The sequence below is a fragment of the Grampus griseus genome (genome assembly GCF_964374135.1).
Source record: "Grampus griseus genome assembly, chromosome: 3".
NCBI lineage: Eukaryota > Metazoa > Chordata > Mammalia > Artiodactyla > Delphinidae > Grampus > Grampus griseus.
This window is the reverse complement of record NC_139019.1, coordinates 118,614,234-118,638,134: the sequence shown is the minus strand read 5'-3', so window position 1 is coordinate 118,638,134 and position 23,901 is coordinate 118,614,234. Positions and strand designations below refer to the sequence as shown.

General features: G+C 45.7%; 1 protein-coding gene across 1 annotated transcript in view; it reads left to right on the top strand.

Annotated features, from left to right (window-relative positions):
- Positions 1–23,901, top strand: part of FGF1 (fibroblast growth factor 1) — a 102,535-nt gene that overhangs the window by 63,659 nt on the left and 14,975 nt on the right. Inside the window, exon 3 of the mRNA XM_082652334.1 lies at positions 15,249–15,451. Within this exon, the coding sequence (XP_082508460.1) occupies positions 15,283–15,451 (169 nt within the window). The 5' untranslated portion in view covers positions 15,249–15,282. The remainder of the gene's footprint in view (positions 1–15,248; positions 15,452–23,901) is intronic.

Below are 23,901 nucleotides of genomic sequence, written 5' to 3'. Positions count from 1 at the left end.
TCCTGTGGTTCCCAGGAATTCTGCAGCAGGCTCTCAGGAGGATGCTGGTGATAGGGAGCAGGGACTTGATGAGTGAGAATCAATAATTATCTCTATATTTGCTTCTCTTTTTCTATAAAAATAATCCAGAGGAAAAACACTTGCTTTAGAAGAGCAAAGTTCATGACAACAGAGAGCAGAATGCGACATAAAAGTGTCCCATTGTTCCTTAGTGTGTGGCAGAGTCTTTAGGTCAAGATTTTGCAAGCTGAAGACTGATTTACTCACTCATTCCCTTCCCTCCCTCATTTACTCAAGAAAGGGTTGAGCAACTCCTCTGTGCCAGGCATGGTTTAGAGGCTGGGGAGAAGGTGGTGAATAAGCATGACTCTGTCCTCCAGAAGCTTACGGGCGCGTGGGGGAGAAAGACATCAAGCAAGTAAACACATGGATGGACGTACAATGAAATTACAAATGATGGGAAGTGTTGAAAAGGGAAAGAACAAGAGGCAACAGAAGAGAATAAGAGAGGCAGAGGGGGACCGAACTCAGACCAGGAGGTCAGGGAAGACCTCTGAGGAGGTGACACTTCAGCCGCCATCTGCGAGGCGGAAAGAGGTCGGGAAGGGCATTGCTGGAGAACCATGTGTACGAAGGCAGCCATGTGGAGGAGACTACCACGGACTCAAGGATCTAAGAGAAGACAGGAGTGCATGGAACATAACAGGCAAAGGGAGGGAGGAATGGGAGGTCAGGCCAAGTCACAGGGTCTCAGGCCATGGTAAGAGTCTGGGTTTTACTTCATGGAAATAGAAAGCCACAGAAGGTTTTAAGCCAGGGAGTGATCATCTGATATAGGTTTTAAGAGATCTGATTCTGTGAATAGAAATGACTGGAGGGGGCGAAGAACAAAAGAGGGGACTACCTTAGAAGTTAAGACAGGAGCTCGTGGTGCATTGGACTGGGCATTGACAGTGGATGATAAGAACATCAATTCAATAGCCCTTAACTAGAGTCAAAGGGCTTGATCATGAGAGCTTAAGAGAGGTTGACTAGCTAACAGGGCTGGGACCAGGGTGGGAAGAGGGAGCCAATTGCTTCAGGTGCAAAATTTACTCAGAAATCAAGAGAAATCCTATTTTAATGCAAGGTTTTTAAAAAATCAAATTTAATGCAGAAAAGTCCATGATGAACAAAATATCAAATTTCTTTAAAAAAAAAAAAAAGGATCAGTAACAGTGCTGTGCTAAGCCATATAAGAAAGCTGAGGCAAAAGGGAAAAATCAGTAACTGATCCTGTCTTTACGTAAAAGTTTGACATTTTGTTCATTTCCTCATTCTTGTCCTGTCTAGCTGACCGTCCCCACCTGTAACACAAGAAGCCACCATGCAACCCTCTGCTCTGAAGTAGATATTATGGAAAGAAAACTAATGACATAAATCATCACAAGCTCTCCGATGGTTTAGACAGTATCCCTTCTCCTTACTCTGGAGATTCAGACAGAAGGTGCAAAATAGTTGCTGCATAAATATTTCTGATGGAAGTGTTAATGGCTAAAATTTATCAGGCTCTTAACATGTTAGATACTTTGCCAAAAACTGTTAAGTACAATTATCTCATTTAATTCTCACAACAATTCTGAAGTAGGTATATAATTACCCCTGTTTTACCATGCCTGGCATATACTTGATAGGCATTTAATAAATATAGGAAGAAAGGAAGGATGAACAGATAGAAAGGAAAATAAGAGAAAGAAAAAGTGATGGGCCTTCCACTATTTCTTCAAAGTCCTATAGGAATAACTAGTGATTCCAAGTCTGGCAAACGCTATTCTCTAAAAAGTGCTATTCATCTTGCTTAAAAGGATTGGTAGAGCAAGGAAGCTAACCTTAAATATCACCTTCTTCCACAGGGAATATTTTTGATAAGTTGGGGTTTTTTTACACCTTTTCCCAACAGCTTTTCTCACAACACAGTTCGGGAATATTTTTGATAAGTTGGGTTTTTTTTACACCCTTTCCCAACAGCTTTTCTCAGAACATATTTCTTGAATTCATTCATTCCCATATATTTACTGAGCAATTACTATGCATCAGGCACAGATCTAGGTGCTGACAATACCAAGTGAGCCAAAGGAACCTGATCTGGGCCCTCCTGAGGCTTCCATGAGAGAGAGACAGAGAGAGAATGTGTGTGAGACAGACAGTAACAAGTAAGCAAACACATAAATAAAATCATAAATTATCATAAATGTTACACAATAAACACATCTGGGTCTGTGTTACACAATAAACACATTTGGGTCAAACACATAGGGAAGGGATGGGATCTCCCCTAGACAGGGTGGGCTCAACATAAGTAGCCTCAGGGAGGCTCCCAACAGTCACTCTGCCAAATACGCTGTTAGAACTTTTGCAGATCAGATCAACCAAGCTCCCTACAGAATGTGACACCTGACAACCTAATGACCTGCTCCTATGCAGAACAGTTTTGAAAAGCAACACCCGTTTATCTATTTTCTGTACAAACAAATCCCATAGAAAAGTTATGCACACCATCAAGGGTTTAGGAATACAGTATCATGAAAACATTAGGAAGCGTTCTCCCTTCTGACCGCCCCACCCCATGGGCCCACCTAAATGTCTAGATTTATCGAATTCCAGAGGAGCCCCCTGAACATGACAATGTCAAGGAACCAAGGAAGGTAGGCTCCTTGAAAGTCAAGAGGAATTATGTGCAAAAAGATGGCAGCCCAGAGAAGGAAGAAGTTTCTCTGACGTTTCTCCTTACTTCTTGTTGCCTAATCCGCTTTCAAAGGCCGGTAACGTAGAAGCGCTCCATTTTTCAAACCGCTCCAACCAACGTAATGGTGCTTTGATCTTTAAAACATGAGAGAGGAGCAGTGGGTGGTGGAGGATATTAATGGCTTTGAAAGGTCAGTTAGAGAAGAAAAGGAATAAACAAGGAGAGAAATCATGAAGAGCAGAAGGGATGAGGGCAAACCATGCTTCCAGCTACCTGCCAAAATTAAAGGCAACTCCCGTGAGGCCATGTTTGACATATGAGTGTACTGTCCTCATTATTGGTCCCGGGCTATCATTGTGATTTTTCTGATAAATGGCATCTTGACTGCAATGTGCACATCCCTGGAGACGCTAGATACCAGGGGCAGATTTATCTCTTAGTTGAGCTTCTTGGATAGAAGATTTCAACTCACTCCCAAGCTCTTTCACCCCTTATCAAACACCAGTCATTTCCCGGGGCCTTCAGTGGTGATGCTCTCTTGCTCCATCTCCCTCCCATAAGGCCCACCTGGTTCCTGCCAATAGCCGAGCTGCGTGTGGACCTGTGTGTGGAATACCAGTGACAGTGACCTGGTCACAGGACCCGAGAGCTATCAGATGTGCTGAAACAGGGCAAACAGTGCAAACTGAAGACTGGTCCCTTTTGGACTTTTCATGTGGGATCAAAGAGAATTGGCAAGTGAAAGGAACCTCTAAAAATAGCCAAAGTCCTTAAAAAGAAATAATGCAGAAGGAAACAAGTTTTATATGTCCTGATGCAGGCTCTGCAAAAACTAGGCCCTGGAAGGCTGGTGCTGGGGTGGGGGATTCTTTTCTTCCTGCCCTTGGGCTGTGACACCCACTGGGTCCCTTTGGGAATCCTGGGCCCCCCGCCCACTTCCTGCATGGTGCTGGACGCCTCTGCAGGAATGTAGCTCTTGGGGCACAGCTGGGGCCTCCGTGGCCCGCTTTCAAGATCCAGAATAGACTCTGACATGTGAAACGAGTTCCATGGGGTTTACAGTTCCTCTTTCGTATCCAAGCACCTTACAACACAAAACCGCACGCCAGGACTGCTAAGTCTTTTTCCAGAGATGCTTGGATATCTCTCTCTGGCAGAAATGGGAGTTCTGTCTTTTTTATTTTTGAATGTTTTGAGTGAGCATGGGGCCCTTGGAAACGAGGCTGCCCCATGGAGACGCAGCAGGATAAACTGATGTCTTGGGACTGAGGGTTTTATTCTTGGCTAAGCCACAGATTTGCTTTGATAAGCCGTCAGCCTCTGGGCGACCCGGTTCTCTTGGCTAAAGAAAAAGGAGAGCCATTCATCCAGCCGGTATAACAGCAGAAAGAGCAAATACGAAATGATTATCAAGTACCTAACGCAGAGTCTATACAACAGACACCCCAAGATGCTTGTTTACTCGTATAAAATGCTTTGTGAAACCCCAAGTGTTATAAAAATGTAAATAATCAACACGCTAAAACATAGGCTCTTATTAATTACACTCATGATACCTTTTATTTCCAAAGCACTCACTACATTGCAAGGCCCTTCCCAGGCCTCACGGCCCCAAGATGGGATCGGTCCTCGTAACAGCTTCCTTTTACAGATGAAGATCAGAGAGATTAAATGACTTGCCTGGTCGTGCAAGTAGTTAAAGACGCAGGAGAAACCAAAAGCCGTGTCTATGAGAACTTCCCTTTTTCATGGCCTTTCCAACCCAGTCAAGAAGGAAGATCTTTTACTCAGTTTACCCAGTAGCCTCTGGCCTCACCCCAGCCCCTTTAAAAGCAAAGGCAAATGACCCTGCCGTGACAAAAGCCAAGACGGGGGCTTCCCTGGTGGCGCAGTGGTTGAGAGTCCACCTGCCGATGCAGGGGACATGGGTTCGTGCCCCGGTCCGGGAAGATCCCACATGCCGTGGAGCGGCTGGGCCCGTAAGCCATGGCCGCTGAGCCTGCGCGTCCGGAGCCTGTGCTCCGCAACGGGAGAGGCCACGACAGTGAGAGGTCCACGTACAGCAAATAATAATAATAATAATAATAATGTATGTAACACAGAGAGATCAGCTCGATACTTTGTGACCACCTAGAGGGGTGGGATAGGGAGGGTGGGAGGGAGGGAGGCGCAAGAGGGAGGGGATATGGGGATATATGCATATGTATAGCTGATTCACTTCGTCATACAGCAGAAATTAACACAACATTGTAAAGCAATTATACTCCAGTAAAGTTACTAAATTAAAAAAAGAAAAATAAAGACAATACCTGGTACACAGTAAATGCTCGAGAAAAGGTCACTATTTTATTATTTATGGACACATTTTTTTATTTATGGGTATGCCCATAGGAGGCTATTGGGAAACATATGGTAGGGCAAGCCCTCAGTATTTCCAAAGAGATAACAAACACATGCTTCAAAAGACTGAGTTTGGAGAAGCCAAATTTTCTGGGTCAGGAGAGAAGAAAAAAAAAAGACTCAGCAAACAGACTCTCTTTCTATGAGCTGGAAGGTCTGCTGATTTCAAGAAAGGAATGTCCTTCCTGGGCTGGTTCTGGAGACTGTAACTTGCACAACAGATTCAAAAGATTTTTGGAGACACATCAATAAGAGAATGCTAGACTAAGGGGGCGAGGGCTGCCAGAGCCCCTGCAGAATCACTTTGCATTTGACTCGAAGCCCCAGGGCTTTAAAGCGTCCATCTGCAGGAAGGATATTTCCGTTGAAGATGTGTGCAGGTCTTCAGGATGACTAAGTGCGTGCAGGATGCTCTGGTCCGGGGTGTACCATTAAAGTTCAAACAGAACTGGGGCCCGCAGAGCACACCGCTGCACCAGGGAGCGCTCTGTTTTTCCTCTCAAATGGAGGCTGTTTTCTCTAAGCGCTTAAAAGAATTCCTGACCTCCAACTAAAAGAGGCTCTATGGGCGAAGTGTTTTAGGGGTGGATAAGCCAGACTGCAGAGAATTAAAGACCCATAATCAGGGAAGGAATGAAGGATATTGGAGGAGAGTCTTCAGAACGTATATGTCTACTCAGATTTTCTACTCTTCATTGAGGAGTATGAGAGCTAAGGCTGGGATTGAGCAGTTGGGTGACACAGCCCAATTAGATGAACATCCTCCTACTTCCTGTCGGCTACACCCTGTCTAAGCATCTATGCCCCTCTTATCCGAAGCACAGCTTGATGACTCTGGTATGGGCCAAACTGTAAACTCCTTAAAGGCAGACACTGTGATTTCTACTACAGGTCCAGAATCCCTTATTTGAAAAGACTTGGGGCTAGATATGTTTCAGAATCCAGAATTTGGGGGATTTTAGAAAGGTGGTATGGTATGTATACTGTATATTACGGAACAACTCCAGTAGACGCTGGTCTAATAGCCTATAATCAAGCATGTCAGTACCTTTGAACCAGATTATATGAATATTAACACGAAGCAGAATAAATAAAGACTTTAAATAGTCTCAGGACAGTTTGCGTCAGGTTTTGCCACATTTGAGTTATGAAAGGACTTCTGGTTTTCAGAGTCTTCTGCATTTCAGAATTACAGATTAGGGATTTCAGGCCTTTCTTTTTCTTTTTCTTTTTTCCCCTTCTTTTCTTTTGTAAATTTCCAGGACATCTGCAGCGTCCTGCTCCTGGCAGGCGCTGAGCAGAAGTTGTCAACCAGAGTATAACATCTTTTTCTTTTAATATAAATTTATTTATTTATTGGCTGCGTTGGGTCTCCGTTGCTGCGCACGGGCTTTCTCTAGTTGCGGCGAGCGGGGGTTACTCTTCGTTGCAGTGCGCGCGCTTCTCATTGCGGTGGCTTCTCTTGTTGCGGAGCACGGGCTCTAGGTGCGTGGGCTTCAGTAGTTGTGGCACGCGGGCTCAGCAGTTGTGGCTCGTGGGCTCTAGAGCGCAGGCTCAGTAGTTGTGATGCACGGGCTTAGTTGCTCCTCAGCATGTGGGATCTTCCCAGACCAGGGCTCAAACCCGTGTCCCCTGCATTGGCAGGCAGATTCTCAACCACTGTGTCATCAGGGAAGCCCGAGTATGACATCTTGATCTCCCTGATATAATACCTGATTCTGGAAGCCAGGGAATAGTTTATTCTCAGTGACTTTGGGATTTTTAAGGATTAGAAGGATCCTAAATTAAAGAACAGGAAACGAAGACTACTGACCCCATAGGTTCTCTGTCATCCTGGACAGTAACACACACAAACCCAAGAAATATACTGAGAACTGGTCACTAGTGTATCAGAGCACCTAAGCAAATGAGAAGAGAGCTTCACTGTACATCAGGGATAAGGAAGAATTCTACCCTATCACTTAGAAAATGATATTTTCAAATATTGCTAAAAGATCACTAAATGTTAAAAATCACGTTTGTTCAGTCCTAAGTCAATAGCACGGATGACTGGCAAAACTAAACAATAAGATATACAGAGGCTGATAAAATCAAGCTAACGTCTATTGAATGCTTACAAGTTTCCAAGTGCTGGCCTCAGCACTTTGCATGCATTATCTTTTAAGACTTATGGAACTCTGTGCAATAGCTACAGTTTTGGGGCCCCATTCTGGAGATGAGGAAACTGAGGCTCTGAGGAATTTGCTAGTGAGTGTCCAGCCAGGACTCCAACCTGAGTTTAGCAGTCAGAGGAAAAAAGAAGGAAGGAAGGGAGGAAGGGAGGGAGGGAGGGAGGGAAGGAGGGAGGCAGAGAAAAGGAAGAATAGAGAGAGAAAGAAAAAAAAAAAAGCCTTGACTTAAAGCATTTGCCACTCTCTGTGGTATAAATACTCTCACTGGGGCCAATTTCAAGCCACTAATGGTTCAACAACTGGCTCGCAAAATTCATGAATATTTAATAATTGGCTTTCCCAAACTTGTAGGAGCCATCTCCTACACACCACTGCCAAGTCCATCCCCCGGCCATGTCCATAGTTTACTGCTAACTTTGCAAGATGAGATTTCAGCTCATGGAACAGAACTGCCTTAGGAAGTGATAGCCCAAGCCAGTCAGCCATGACTCCATTCCTTCCTCAGACCTGGTGCAGATCACCAAGGGTGGAGCAGTAAGAAAAGAAAGAAGAACACACTCTCTTTCCTCACCAGAGGAATGAAGTGGGTCCCTGCCAACCTGACACTCCCTGGCAGAAATAACAACACCTGGAACTTTTTTCCAGACCCTACCAACTTTCTCTTGGTCAGATAAGGAGGTCAGACTTGAGACCAAAGGGTCTGACTCCTTCCTTTAGATCCTTTATTTCCTTAATATTTCCTTTGAAGAAGGAAGGAAGTATCTTCTACAAGATGGGAACCAGGTTTGGCCCTGCTTTTAACCCAGGGTAGGATATTCCAGCCCTAATTTGAACCCAATTAAAATACATGTGTGCTCTCAGCTTACCTACTCTGTTAATACCTGTAGGACATCACCTTCTAATTAGGTGTCCTGATAATATGTTTCCATGAGAGTCTCCCGAGAAGGGATTGGCCTGGTATTCGATCAACAAACGTGCACAAGGCACTAATGATGTGCAGCCACCTGCTAAGGGCTGGGTCTAGAAAGAAAAGCACAGCGTCTGTTCAGGGCCTCAGAGACTAATGAAGAAGATAGTCAAGCAAACACAGTTAAATTATATTTATTCACGCTTCCAACAAATGTCTATCAAATGCCCATTCAGTGCCAGGCATTTTACCAGGTACTAGGAGACCATGGTGAACAAGGCAGATTGGTTTGTACTGTCATGGAGCTGACAGCTCAGTCATGAAGAGAGACATGAATTAAATAATCACAAGAATGAAGGTGTAATTAGAAACTGAAGTAAGAGCTCTGAGGAAATGTTAGATGGTCCCCTGAGAACTAGAGGAATCTGATCCAATTAAGGGAAGTCAGGTAAGGCTTCCTTGAGGAACTGACAACTGAACTAAGACTTCAAGAAAAAGTAGGAGTTGACCAGGTGAGTGGGGTAAAGAGGAGGAGGAAAGGAACAGCGCTCCAGAGAGGGAACAGAGTAGGTAAAGGTCCTCAGGCAGGCGGGAATGCATGGTTTCAAGGAAGTGGAAGGCTAGTTTGGAGAGATGAGGAATGAGGCAGAGGAAGAGGCCAGGGCTGGTCCTCCCAGAGCCCCACAGGCCTTGTTCTGGCCTTAGTCTTTATCCCAGAGCAATGGGAAAACAATGAAGGCATTAAGCAGGGCATATGCACAGCCATTACACCCAGTGCTGTGACAGAGTAAATGGAATGCTGCTGTGGGAGCATTAGGGAATCAACTAATCTGAACTGGTGTGTGTGGAATGGAGGAAGAGTAGGGATGTCAGGGCTGGGGATGTGTCCAAGCAGGCTTCCTGGAGGAAGAAATATCTGAGACGAATTTCTGAAGGATGAGTATGACTTAGAAAGGCAACGGTGGAAGGGTGGAGGAAGGGGGAGAGAGAGAACATGGCTGGGTGAGTGTGAGGGTATGGGGAGACTCCAAGAAGAGCAGTCCAATAAGAGAAAAGGCAACAAGGTTAGGTGGAGACCAGATGAGGAAAGCCTTACAGGTCATGGTGGGGTCTGGGTTTTATCCTGACGGCAGCAGGGAACCCACTGACACAGTCAAAGATCTTCAGCAGGAGAGGGATACTCATTTTCACATGTTAGAAGGGTCCCTGGCAGCAGGGTGGAAAGTGGACTGGAAGAGAGCAGTGCTGGAGAAGAGAGGCCGCTGCCGCCTGCCTCAGCAGCCCAGGTGAGAGAAGGTGTTGCACCTGCACTCAGGCAGCACAGTGAGAATGGAGTAGGGAGGGTGATGCTAGGAGACATTAAAGAGGGACAGATGAAAGGGCTTTGTCACCAGTGAGATGGGTGGGAGTGATTTCTACTCTAATCAAAGAATAGTCTCAACAAATTGATTTCTATTTGTGCTGAGTCTTGCCTTATGACCTTGTACATGGTCAATTTCCGTAAATGCTCCATGTGTCCTTGGGAAGAACGGTGTTGACTAATTGTGGGGTGCAGGGTTCTCTTACATGGTGCATTCCATTAAACATGTTAATTGTGTATTTCGATCTTCCACATCCTTAATATTTTCTTGTCTGTTTGCTCCCTCATTTATGACAGAAATGTGTTAAAATCCCCCACCGTCATTGTGAATTGGTCAACAACTTCTCTTTACGTATTTGTCAATTTTCGCTTTATATATTTTGAGGCTATGTCATTAAGTATACACGTTTAGAATTTTTATATCTTTCTGTTGAACTGATCCACTCTCCATTATGCAGTGATCCCTTTTATTCTTGATCATTCTTTTTGTCTTAGACCTACTTTATATGATATTAATATTGCCATACCAACTTTTAGTTTTTTGTTAACATCTGGTGTCTAGTTTTGTGTGTGTGTGTGTGTGTGTCTGTTTTTCATTCTTTTGCTTTTAACCTTTCTGTGTCCTCATGTTTTAAATGTGTCTCTTGTAGTCAGAGTGTAGATGGATTTTTTAAAAATCCAGTAGCTAGTAAATTTAGCCCATTTACATTTATTGTGATTATAAATGTATTTGAATTTATTTCTGCCATGTAATTATGAGCAATTTTTAAAAACATTTCTATTATTTTTCTCTTTTTTCTAGATTCCTTTGGATAAGTACAATTTTATTTATTTCACCTCTTTTCCCTTATCCCTACCAGTTGCTGACTGGAATTAATGCATTTTATTTCTTTTCTTTTAGTAGTTACCCTTAACGTTTAAACATGCATACTTGACTTATCAAATTCTAAGGTTAATTAATATCTCTAAGGCAGAGTTAAGGCTTTTGGGTGATTCCATTCAAAGATACAGGATCAAGGACTTAGGGCACATTTGAGACCAAAGGTGAGATCTGTTTTACATATGCTGGGTTTGAGGACACATACCCAATTATCACCTTAACGGATGCCTACACATCTACCTTCAGTGGCTTAATATACTTTGCAAAATATCCTCCTTCATGGGTATTCTGCATTGCTTAAGCAGTGACAGGAGTTAAAAACAAAATTAAAAAAATAAACATCACTGTTTGCCTTCCTTTGATTCTTAGAACCACGTCTTCCCTTCTGACCTAGTCACCAGGGCCAAACTGAACACTAACGTGTCCTAGAAACAGCAAGCTTCACAAACATTCCTTCGATAACTGTTGATAAGCTGAGAACTGAGTCTGAAACAGTGACCTGGATTCTCTCTTACATAATGATGGCTTACCTTTGCCTCCTCCATCTCCTCTACTATGTTTGTGGCTTAAATGACGAGGGAGGAGGGGCTTAGCTAATTTCTGCCACATATGAGAGGGAAGGAAAAACTCCATTTCCATACCAACTGAAAAAATTATTTTAAATTAAGCATTCAATCGCAGCTGACCTAGAACATATCAGGATTCAACCAGTTCAACAAAACCACTTACTTGTATCTCCTAGAGGTCAGGTCACAGTTGTAAACTTTCCAAGTAGTGTTATGAATACTGTGCCCAGTTAACCCTTCAGACAACTCTGAGGTAGGCAGGGTGGGGATGATTAGAGGAAACATCTCGGAAGGAACAAATGACTTGCCCAGGCTCCCAGAGCCAATCTGTGTGCAGCTGGGGCTGTACAGTGTTGCTCACTCTCCCACACTGAAAAGTGACTCTTGTATTCCTGCGTGAGAGCGTATACTTAACATCCTGTCCATGTGTCAGAGTTCAGGATCTCTTCCAGAGGCTACAGCTAACAAAATATATCAGGCTTAACATGGACGGTCCAATAGGCCTGGTGTTCCCCTCACTTTAGTGTCACTGGTAAGTCCAGAAAAATCTCCCCAGGGCCCCAAATCTCAGAGGGCAGGGCTTAGCACACCACGATGACATGGAGTCCATTGGGCTTGGTCTTTTCCATCTCCCAACACACACACAGATAACCCCTTCCCCCGACAGCCAACAAAAAGATAATACTAACCACAAGCAGGGCTTATACATTATGCTCAATGCCTGATTTCACACAGTTAATGGATTCATTTGTTAGAGCAATTTGTGAAAATCCCCAAGGACCTGGTAAGGCTGCTGCCTAATGGTTTTATCACGTCATATACTTCCTTCATTCCTATCCTTTAATTAACAATACTAGATTGGCAGGGAACTCTGGACCAACCACTGCTAAAAATATAGGTAAATTGTAAATAAAGCAAAACGGGGGGAGGGGAATTCTGTGCCTCTGCAGTTCCCTCCACCAACAAAAAGAGGTTTCATTTTTTTGTATGTTTTGGCCGATTCGTAATCCCACTGATACAGTCTATCGAATTCACATTGACACAAGGCTTACTTTCAGGCATCAGCAAGTCACCTTCAGGTTTCAGGTACGGATCTGAACTTAAGGGCAACGGGAGAAATCTGAAGTCAGTGCAGCCACACCATCACTGTCCCTCTTACTGGGGGGAGCAGGCAGAGATCAGAGGCATGGGCTTGTATAACCCCAGGCTGCAATACAATCAAGGGGGAGGGGATGCCCGCCGGCCTCTGACAGAAGGCCTTTAGCTTCATGGTTTACACACACATGAATGTGAGCGTCAGTATAATTCTTGGACAGAACTGATGCCTCCAACCTCGGCCAGTGCATCTGTTCCCTGCATCCCAGTGGGATGGAAGAAAGAATGGAAATGGGAAGAGCCAAATCCATACGCAACACGTAGAAACCAACTTAATGGAGACTCCCCACGGGGGCTGGATCTAGAAGGGAGGCTGTCCTCACCACGCAATTACTGCACAACCAGGGCTAATGGGGACCTCCATTTGAGAAAATCCAGGGACGGCAAGAAACAAAATTCTGCCCATCAAAGATGGACAACACAAATGGCTCTTTGTACAGTGTAATGGCCACCACCAGTATATGATTATTTTCTCCTATACCAAATTAAGTACTCAGTAAGTGCTTGAAAACAAACAAAAAAAACCTGATGGAACAAAAAATATGGATTATCTCTTAGCTGTAATTTAAGGAAGAAGGATCATTGTTGTATGCTAATGAGAGGAGATGGGTGAAGATGCCCATGTTTGGAAGCACTAAACTGCTTTACATTGAGGGGATCCAGAACGGAGCGGAGGAGGAAGCGGAGGGAGAGGAAGATTGAAAGGCTGGGACGGAAAAGGACTGAGTACAGAGACAATGAGAGAGAGTGTGAGAGACAGAGGTGGGCACAGAGACTCAGAGGCTTGTGGGTAAAGAGAGGGTTTGGGAAGAGAGAGTGAGGCTTTGGGAAGGAAATGCAAAGTGCTGTGCAAGGTGAACGCTGCAGTCTGCCCTATGAAACTGATGAATATGAAATTAATTTTCCATATGTTATTGGACTATGTGAAAAGGGCCGGACAGAGTTTCACCATATGTGAAGGGGATATTTGGAGTGGTCTGACTTTAAAGATAGTTTATATGGTGTATGCAAAACTCTCTTTGGGGGTCCTTGGAGGGACTTCAAACCACAGCCCTTGTGGCTGTAGACTGGGAGAGATGCACTAGACACATTAAAATGCCTAGAGCAGAAGAAACACATGGAGGCTTCCAACATGAGCCCTAATTCCGAAGTCACCGGGACAAATCACCCAGATTGCTCCCTTGATTTCTGATGGAATCACCTTCTATGCGAGCAGCTCCGTGAGGCCGCTCCAGGGATGCGTGGATGGGAGTGTGAGAAATGCAGGAGGCTGGCTGGCCTTCCGTCAAATTCACAGGGCTCCTAACACCTGGTGACTTGGGTTCTCTGGGAAATGAAGAGATGCACGGGGGCAAAAGCAGAGGCTGTGGGTGGTGACAGCCAATACCTGGGTCACAGATGAGTAACTTAATGAATGATCAGGTCGTGGGGGCAGATGTATGTGCCAGGCAATGGGTAAAATCCCCACTTCTAATACTACTACTGCGGTCCCAGTAAAGTCACTTCACCTTGTCATGGCTATTAAAGGCAAGTTAGGGCTTTCTTTCAACAGACTCCTTTTGAGGCTCACTTACTAGCTGTTGACCTCGGACAGGCCACTGAGCAGCTGTAAGCTTTGGTTTCACTTTATAAAAACATGAGGATAACATTAGCATCTGCCTCCAAGAATTATGGTGAGGAGGACAGGAGTTAACTTGCAGCCCACAATATGTTAATGATGATCATTATTATGATAAGGCCACTTGATAATCAACGTGTACAATGAGCACCTACTCGCTCTTGTAAGATGAAGTTCTCATGTTGGTTTCCAAGTCTCCTCTTCACCTCTTTCTTGTACCGTCCTTGTAGTCAGCACCAATTCATTCTCCTAAATGGTGGGGTAAGTAGATATTTTAAAATACTAACGTTTATTGGCTTTGCTTTTTAGTCCTCAGCGGTGTCACGGATGCATTTTCACACTAAATATATAAATTTGTATATAGTGGGTATATACAACATTAGAGGATGATAATACGCAGTATGGTGGTTTCTGTGTCAACAGTAAGTATGTCTCATTAGAAAATAATTAGGAGGAAGATGGCCTTAGTCCTAGGAACAGACTACCGTCTTCCCTGTGTGATCTGACGATATACAGGAAGCTGTGGACCCAGGCAATTGCTAGCAGAACCTTCAAAATGCTCCACCCCATAAAATGTCCTTTGGCAGTGACTGCCATTTAACAAACCCCACTGATGGGGGCTTCCCGGGTGGCGCAGTGGTTGAGAGTTCTCCTGCCGATGCAGGGGACACAGGTTCGTGCCCCGGTGCGGGAGGATCCCACATGCCGCGGAGCGGCTGGGCCCGTGAGCCATGGCCGCTGAGCCTGCGCGTCCGGAGCCTGTGCTCCTCAACGGGAGAGGCCACAGCAGTGAGAGGTCTGCGTACCGCAAAAAAAAAAAAACAAACACAACACCTCCACGTGCCTTCTTCTCCAGCTCTGGTTCTGTTCCCACCAGTAAACCCAGAACTGTCCTTTACAAATTAACTGTTGGGTGCCTCGGAAATGCCCCTCACCGCCACCTACCCCGCCCCCGCCTTCCCCATGGGTCTCCCATGCCCAAGCTCCCGGGGCTATCTCCATACAAGGGCCTCAGCACCTGGCCAAAACAGTGGGAGGGTGGAGGGCACAACCTCAGTGCTGGCCTCTCGGCATTTGCGGGTTTCAGCCAGACCCTGAGTGTTATTTTAGTGCAACTTCGGCGTTTAATTTGAGGATGTGTGTGGATCAGAAGGAGGAACCAAAACATTATTTTTTTTCCTCTCCGCCAAATGATCAAATTTGATGTTCTAAAAAACACACAGCCTGGTCCAGAGCTGTGTCCAATTGGGAAGTGCGACATGCCTGAAAATCCCTCCCCTACCAGGGACCATCCTTCCTTAACCACTGGCCACAGCACAGGCCTGTTTACTGTGGACAGCACCTGGGCAGTCTGTGGTTACCACCCGCCCAGGAGCCTGTGCCCTGAGGCTCTCCTTCCCTTCTTGAAAGTGCACGCTGCACCTTCGCTGGAAGAACGTTCTACAGGGTTGTTTAATTTCTTACAGCCTTGAAAGCGCCATAACCAGGAGCTGCTCAGCCATGGCTGAAGGGGAAATCACAACCTTCACAGCCCTGACCGAGAAGTTTGATCTGCCTCCAGGGAATTACAAGAAGCCCAAACTCCTCTACTGTAGCAACGGGGGCCACTTCCTGAGGATCCTTCCAGATGGCACAGTGGATGGGACAAGGGACAGGAGTGACCAGCACAGTAAGCACCCATCTCACCTTTCTGGTGCCTTCCTTAGTCAAGGACGGAAGAAGGGAGGATAGCTAAAGAAGGGCTGTACCCTCTTCCCCAAGGCTCTATTCAGGCATGACACCCTCAGAGGCAGGGGGAACAAGGTGTAAAGGGTCTACGTGTGGAAAAGGGGGAGTTGTGAAGGCTACAGCCTGCCTAAAGAGGTCCTATTTCAAGAGTTTAAGAGGACTCTCTGTTGACCTAACACAACTGCTGTGAGATCAGACTGGCTACCAATGTTCAGTTGTTCCAGATTTCTGTAACTAGCGAGAGGTCTGGTCCCCAGGGCCCTGCTCGCTCCATGACAGGAAGGGCCACGAGGGGCAGGGTTGGCAAACCGCCCCCCCTCGAAAGACATGGGCTCAATTTCAAGTTAACTGACTCTCCAGGTTATCTTCCTACTGGGCTTGATTTGTGAAATCCTAGTTCATAATCGTAGTCTTACACATCATAAGTTGTGCTTGCTCTCACATCTGCATATTGTGCAGATGTGTTTGGGGTAACCGGGAGGAGTGAAGTCATTCTCCAGACCTTATAGAAACCAAAGGGCAAGAGCGATTCCAGCCAAAGGCCGACTATCTCTTCCGGGCTTTCCTGCCAGCCCAGCTCCCAGATGGTGTTGATAAATGGAGGTATGACCTTGGAGAAAAGAATCTCCTCGACTATCTAAGAAACAAAATCTCTTCGTTGTGCTTTAGTACTTCCGGCGGTGGTGTGTATGTTTGATGTTAGGTGTCTGGGTCCTACTGTGATGTGCTCAGGGATTCCCTGAGCACCACCAAGGCATTAGATGTTGGAGAGGGGCCAGAAGTCAGATCTGGTCCCTGATAGGAGGGTCTGTAGGGTCAGACGTGTCACGCACCAAGAGAAGGAGCGTGTGGATGAAATCAGGAGACACAGAATAGCACGGGTGGAAATTAAGGTTGCTGCAGGATGGCTTTAAAATGAAATGCAGAACACTGGCTTTGATGTGATGGTTTCTATATCAGGTAGTCTTTCTTATTCACACGATATGCACCAAAGGTTGCAGGCACTAAGCACTAACGGTCACCCCAGTGGCGCTCACTCTCCATCCTCAGATGCACAGGTGGTGGGGACGGAAGCCAGCGCTTACCAAACCAGGCGGCACTGTCCTGTCCTTCCCGCCCACCAAGCAGACCCTTGAGATGAGAAGCAGGAAGACTGAGGTTGGGGCTGGACGCTGCAGGGTTAGAATTTTTTAGCTTGGTTTAGATGGCTTGTCTTCAGATGGGCCTGTTGAATGCCTTATACCCGATGCAAAACAGGTACCAGAGTGAAGCAAAAAAAAAGACTGCTGAGTAGGTCAAACACCTACAGAAGCAATGTTTACTGCAAATAAATGGACTCAGACTGCAGTCTGTTGTGTTGTGTCAGACAAGCTACACAATTCATGTGATCTGCCTCATACAACACAAAGGGAACAAGTTGTAATTTCTCAAAGGTTTTAAACGTTTCTAATAAGTCTTAGCTTTCCGAACCAACGGGAATGCTCTCTGGTCCTTAGAGTCCCAGGAGAAAAAACAACCTTGGTGATGTGTTCCACAGCGTTAAGCTGGCTCTTCTGGGAAACCTTAAATTCTGGGGTAACAAGAAGCTACAATTACAATTCCAAGTACTGGAATTTCTGTACAAATGGTAGATGACTTCACTGTTAACATTATAGACTGCACTCTGGGTACGGAACTTTGGGACAACTTCTGCATAGCGCTGCGAATTCAGCTGCCCGACCTCAGATGTCAGGAGCCCTGGAGGGCAGCATACGGTAGCGTAGGAGTGTGCGTGAGGAGGTGTGCACACAAGTGATGCTGGATTAATTACTTTCCAAGTGAACTTGGGCTAGTTACTTAACCATTCTGGCCTCACTTTTCTCACGTGTAAAATAAGAATGATATTACTTGCCTCACAGGCTCCTTGGGAGGGTTCCGTGAGATAACGCAGTGAAAGTGCTTGACACAGTCCCCTGACGCAGAGCCACAACTCAGCACGTGTGGCTATTCTTGCCACCACTGTCACCAGCACCACCGCCAAGACTTCCATGTATTCAACGCGGCACATGGAGATACAGAACAACACTTGAGGACCTTGCCTAGTCTCTTCTCTTCAGTAACACTGCCCTCCAGGAAGGCCAAGGGTCTAGATTCAGGTTTTGATTCAAGGCCTCTCTGGCAACATTCAGAGTCGTTGCGTTGGCCTATTTACTTAGTGTAGAACTAAGAACAAGGGCCAAGGAGGGCAGAAGTCAAAGTCGGGTGAGTGAGCAGAAATACATCCCCGTACCTGTCAGTGCCAGGAGAGCTGGATCATCCACATAGCCCCTGCAGAGTCAGGGGCCCCAGATTTAGAGACAGAAACCTTGAGTTCATATTCCTATGCTTCCACTTTCTAACTGAAGCAGCACTAGACAATTATCATTCTCTCCATTTTGCATAAAGTGCTGCCAAAGCAGCTTCCCATCCCCCACCCCCAAGACCCTTCCAATCGTTCTCTCTTGTCTAGCAATGTAAAAGTCTCCAGGGTTCCCAGCTATCTCCTCTTGGGGGAAAATACTGAGGCTCAGTTTCCTCACCTGTGCAACGGGAAGAGCAGCACTGCCTTGTGTACCTGACAAAGCTGAAAACTCTTATAGGAGGTCCTGCAGCCGAGAGGACTCCCTTCCCACCATGGATGCGCCCTGTAAATGGGGTTCTGTTGCCCTCTTCTGCCCAGTGACGGTACTGCCACAAGCCTTCTGAATTTCAAGTTTCTTCAGAAACAGAATCAACCTGGGCAGGCATGGAGTGGATGATCCCTGAGTGGCTGGCACAGCCTGGCGATGGAATGGTTTCTATTCTTTGATCATTAGTTTGAGCATGACTGGAGGCCATGGTGACAAGTAGAGAGCCACACTCTAAGACTTCCTTCAGGAAGAATATTTCTAAAAGCCAATCAAATATTTAGGTAAACCTACATAAATCACGCAAGGTAGAACTGTACTCCTTCCAGCTCTACAAGGCAAAAACACAAAAAAACAAAAAACCTACGTTCACAGGTCTTCCTTTTTTTAAATTTTTTTAACATCTTTATTGGTGTATAACTGCTTTACAATGATGTGTTAGTTTCTGCTTTATAACAAAGTGAATCAGCTATACATATACATACATCCCCATATCTCCTCCCTCTTGCGTCTCCCTCCCACCCTCCCTATCCCACCCCTCTAGGTGGTCACAAAGCACCAAGCTGATCTCCCTGTGCCATGCGGCTGCTCCCCACTAGCTATCTATTTTACATTTGGTAGTGTATGTATGTCCATGCCACTCTCTCACTTTGTCCCAGCTTCCCCCTCCCCGTGTCCTCAAGCCCGTTCTCTATGTCTGCATTTTTATTCCTGTCCTGCCCCTAGGTTCTTCAGAACCTTTTTTTTTTTTTTTAGATTCCATATATATGTGTTAGCATACAGTATTTGTTTTTCTCTTCCTGACTTACTTCACTCTGTATAACAGACTCTAGGTCCATTCACCTCACTACAAATAACTCAGTTTCGTTTCTTCTTATGGCTGAGTAATATTCCATTGTATATATGTGCCACATCTTCTTTATCCATTCATCCAATGATGGACACTTAGGTTGCTTCCATGTCCTGGCTATTGTAAATAGAGCTGCAATGAACATTGTGGTACATGACTCTTTTTGAACTCTGGTTTTCTTAGGGTATATGCCCAGTTGTGGGATTGCTGGGTCGTATGGTAGTTCTATTTGTAGTTTTTTAAGGAACCTCCATACTGTTCTCCATAGTGGCTGTATCAATTTACATTCCCACCAACAATGCAAGAGTGTTCCCTTTTCTCCACACCCTCTCCAACATTTATTGTTTGTAGATTTTTTGATGATGGCCATTCTGACCGGTGTGAGGTGATACCTCATTGTAGTTTTGATTTGCATTTCTTTAATGATTAGTGATGTTGAGCGTCCTTTCATATGTTTGTTGGCTATCTGTATATCTTCTTTGGAGAAATGTCTATTTAGGCCTTTTGCCCATTTTTGGATTGGGTTGTTTGTTTTTTTGATATTGAGCTGCATGAGCTGCTTGTATATTTTGGAGATTAATCCTTTGTCAGTTGCTTCATTTGCAAATATTTTTTCCCATTCTGAGCGTTGTCTTTTTCATCTTGCTTACGGTTTCCTTTGCTGTGAAAAAGCTTTTAAGTTTCATTATGTCCCATTTATTTATTTTTGTTATTTCCATTTCTCTAGGAGGCGGGTCAAAAAGGATCTTGCTGTGATTTATGTCATAGAGTGTTCTGCCTATGTTTTCCTCTAAGAGTTTGATAGTGTCTGGCCTTACATTTAGGTCTTTAATCCATTTTGAGTTTATTTTTGTGTATGGTGCTAGGGAGTACTCTAATTTCCTTCTTTTACATGTAGCTGTCCAGTTTTCCCAGTACCACTTACTGAAGAGGCTGTCTTTTCTCCATTTGTATACTTTTGCCTTCTTTATCAAAAATAAGGTGACCATATGTGCATGGGTTTATATCTGGGCTTTCTATCTTGTTCCACTGATCTATATTTCTGTTTTTGTGCCAGTACCATACTGTCTTGATTACTGTAGCTTTGTAGTATAGTCTGAAGTCCAGGAGCCTGACTCCTTCAGCTCCGTTTTTCTTTCCCAAGATTGCTTTGGCTATTCGGGATCTTTTGTGTTTCCATACAAATTGTGCAGTTTTTTGTTTTAGTTCTGTGAAAAATGCCACTGGTAGTTTGATAGGGAATGCAGTGCATCTGTGGATTGCTTTGGGTAGTATAGTCATTTTCACAATGTTGATTCTTCCAATTCAAGAACATGGTATATCTCTCCATCTGTCTGTATCATCTTTAATTTCTTTCATCAGTGTCTTACAGTTTTCGGCATACAGGTCTTTGGTCTCCTTACGTAGGTCTATTCCTAGGTATTTTACTCTTTTTGTTGCAAGGGTAAATGGGAGTGTTTCCTTAATTTCTCTTTCAGACTTTTCATCGTTAGTGTATAGGAATGCAACAGATTTCTGTGCATTAATTTTGTATCCTGTTACTCTACCAAATTCATTGATTAGCTCTAGTAGTTTTCTGGTAGCATGTTTAGGATTCTCTATGTATAGTATCATGTCACCTGCAAATAGTGACAGTTTTACTTTTTTTTTTTTTTTTTTTGGCTACCTTGGGTCTTCATTGCTGCCTGTGGGCTTTCTCTAGTTGCAGCAAGCAGGGGCTACTCTTCATTGCAGTGCATGGGCTTCTCATTGTGGTGGCTTCTGTTGTTGTGAAGCATGGGCTCTAGGTGCGTAGGCTTCAGTAGTTGTGGCACACGGGATCTAGAGTGCAGGCTCAGTAGCTGTGGTACACGGGCTTAGTTGCTCCATGGCATGTGGGATCTTCCCTGACCAGGGATCGAACCCGTGTCCCCCGCATTGACAGGCGGATTCTTAACCACTGCACCACCAGGGGAAGTCCCAGTTTTACTTCTTCTTTTACGAGTCTGAGGTCTTCTGCCAGCGTTCAGTAGGTGTTCTGTAGGAGTTGTTCCACATGTAGTTGTATTTTTGATGTATTTGTGGGGAGGAAGGTGATCTCCACATCTTACTCCTCCATCATCTTGAAGGTCCTACCCACAGCTTTTCTTTGTCCCCAGCCAGCTGATCTGCCCTGGGCAAGATAGGGAAGTTTTCAAAAATGTGTCCTCTTCCTACCTCCAAGAGAATCAGTTTCCTAGAACCTAACACAAGGCCTTGCTTGGAGTGGTATAAACTACGACGGATGACTGTGTATGGGCTGCTGTAATGTAGACCTGAGTCAAAGGTCTCCACTGGTGGGAATTTCTGGCCTGCAGAGAAGATGTTTTTGGTTCATCCCTTTACGATGGTTCAAATCACTGCTGTAGGAAATTAGCAATGCAGACTGTGGAAGTTTGTTACTTCGCCATACGAGGAAGGCCAGGCAGGATGACACAGGAGAGCTGCAGACTGTGAGAAGGGGCATGGGGGGCAGGGTGTGAGAAGCTTCATGCTGACTCCTAGGGCTTGACTTGGGGAGGCTAGTAAATGGTCGTGTCACCAGGAGAGGGAGGCTCCTGGAGGAGGAACAGGGGCAGGGAAAGAGGACCTGCTCCATCTCAGACACAGGGCGTTTGAGGAGCGCCTCGTGGACCAGGCAGCCCTCCTTGGGGTTATCACTTCACATTTACTTGTGCAATTATTGAATGGTTCTCTCCCTCGCTGGGCTCCCTGAGGACGGGGACTTTGTCTCTTACAGCTCAACACTGCAATTTGTGTGTCTAGCACATTGCCCGGCAGCTGGGATCATGCTCAAGAATATTAATTTGATGAGTTAATGAACTGTGTTGGTGGCAGGTAAATTCAAATTCAACAATATATTCCATAAATATCTATCGAGCACCTGATATATGCCAAGCACTTCACTAGACTCTTTCATTTCCTCTTAGCCACGATCCCGTGAGGTTATTAATTATCATTCAAAACTAACTGCCCCGTGAACTAACCCTGTGAACACAGGGCCTGGCACCAGCCAGCAACTGGGAAACCTGGCGCCGACCCACAGCTGCATCTTCCAGGACCCTCTCCATAGCCCACTACCACCCCCGACACCAACAGCACAGCCGTGCATCCCGCACACTGATCAAATAAACCTGCTGAATTCACAGAGTCCACTGTGTGGGTCAGGTCGGTGTAGGTGCAGGGCCCATCACTGCTGTTTACTGGTTTCCTGTCACCTTGGGGAAGCTACTTTTCCTCCACGTGCCTCAGTTTCCTCATTCTAAAAACAAGGATGGCAACAGTACCCACCCTCACAGAAAAGTAGCAATTCTAACTGTGGTAGTTTGTGAAAGTGTTTAACACCCTGCCAGGCCCATGATAAGCGCTCGGAACACGGTATTTATCATCCTCCTCCTCCTGAAGCTTGCTCGGCCTTCCTTACCCAACCAGATGATCTCGGGAGTCTGCTGAGATAAGTCAGATGCTACATCAGCTCCCTCCATCTCAGCGTCTCCGAGACTGTCCAGGCTTGGAGCTCTGAAGGCCTGGCATGTAGGTACCTCATGCCCAGGCGCCAGCCCCACACGCCCTGCCCTGACCTCTCCCCCCGGCAAGCTGTCTTGGGCAAAGCAAGGAGGAGCTCCATGCCTGATTCTGCTCTTCCTGCTAGAGTTCCCTCTCTGCCTAAGGGGGCCGTGACTTATTCCTGGACGGGATTCATCACTGGAACAGCAACTGAAGGATAGGAAAATGCTCACGAGCATCCCAAACCTGCAGCCCCTCCTGCGGCACGCACCCCCTCGCCTCGCCAGGCACGTAGGAGGTTGCACGGAGAGCGGGATTACCGGCACCACTCACCACACAAATGGAAATGTTCCTGAGCAAAGTGTGTGCCAATCAAATATTTATAAATCAAACCACATCCTAAAGGCAGTAGAGGAGTTCACTGGTCCCAAGAACCCCACTCTGCAGCCCTTTAGAAAGGGCAGGCTCCTTCCCTGCAGTGAATCCCTCCTGCCCCTAGTTCTGGGTGCAGTCCGGACTCCGGTTCTGCTACCACTCGGCACCTAATGGTGAAGCACTGTGTTCCCCATAAGCCTGGGCCAAAAGTGAAAACAGCTTTTCAGAGGACCATGGTGGGCAGAGCCGGGCCAGGCTGTCAGGCATCAGAAAGAGGGGCTAGTGTCCAGGCAGGCAGGCACGCTCTCCCCAGCGGGATGCCATGCCGAAGGCCTCCCTCCCTCTCCTCCCCACCGCTCCCTTATCTGCTTATACAGAAGGGGTTTTTCCAGATAAACTTTTTTTTAACTATCACACAGTCCATGGACTATATCAAAATTTCCCAGGCACCTTTTTCAGATCCTAAAGGGGAAGCAGACACCTTCACACATTCTAAGAAAAGTTTTTTTCGTGTGTGTGTGTGTGTGTGTGTGTGTGTGTGCGCGCGCGCCTATTCTAAACCACTGGAACTTTTTTCTTCCACAAACTCCATTTTATTTCTTCTCCGTCTTTCTCTAATGTTTTACGGCGCCCGGCTTGTGGCTACATTTTAATTATAAATGCCACTGACATAAAACAACCTCACGGAGTTCTGAATGAGGGTGACCTCATGTTGGGTAAACACGGCAAAGGACGGGAAGTCTCCAACCCAGAATAAACCAGGCACGTAATCTCTCTTGGCCTCTCTCTGGAGAGCAGAGGTGGAACGCAGGCCTCTTTTAAAGGCCACGGAGGAACGTGCTGCAGAAGCAGAACCCCCACCTGCAGACGTTCATCCTGCTGAATGCACCGGCTGTAATCTTATCTTTAAAAATTCCTAGGGCAGGACAGGAAGATACTAGGATGGTGCCCAAGGCTCATGTCTCTTGCCACTGGCAGGCTCCTAACTCCTGTTCT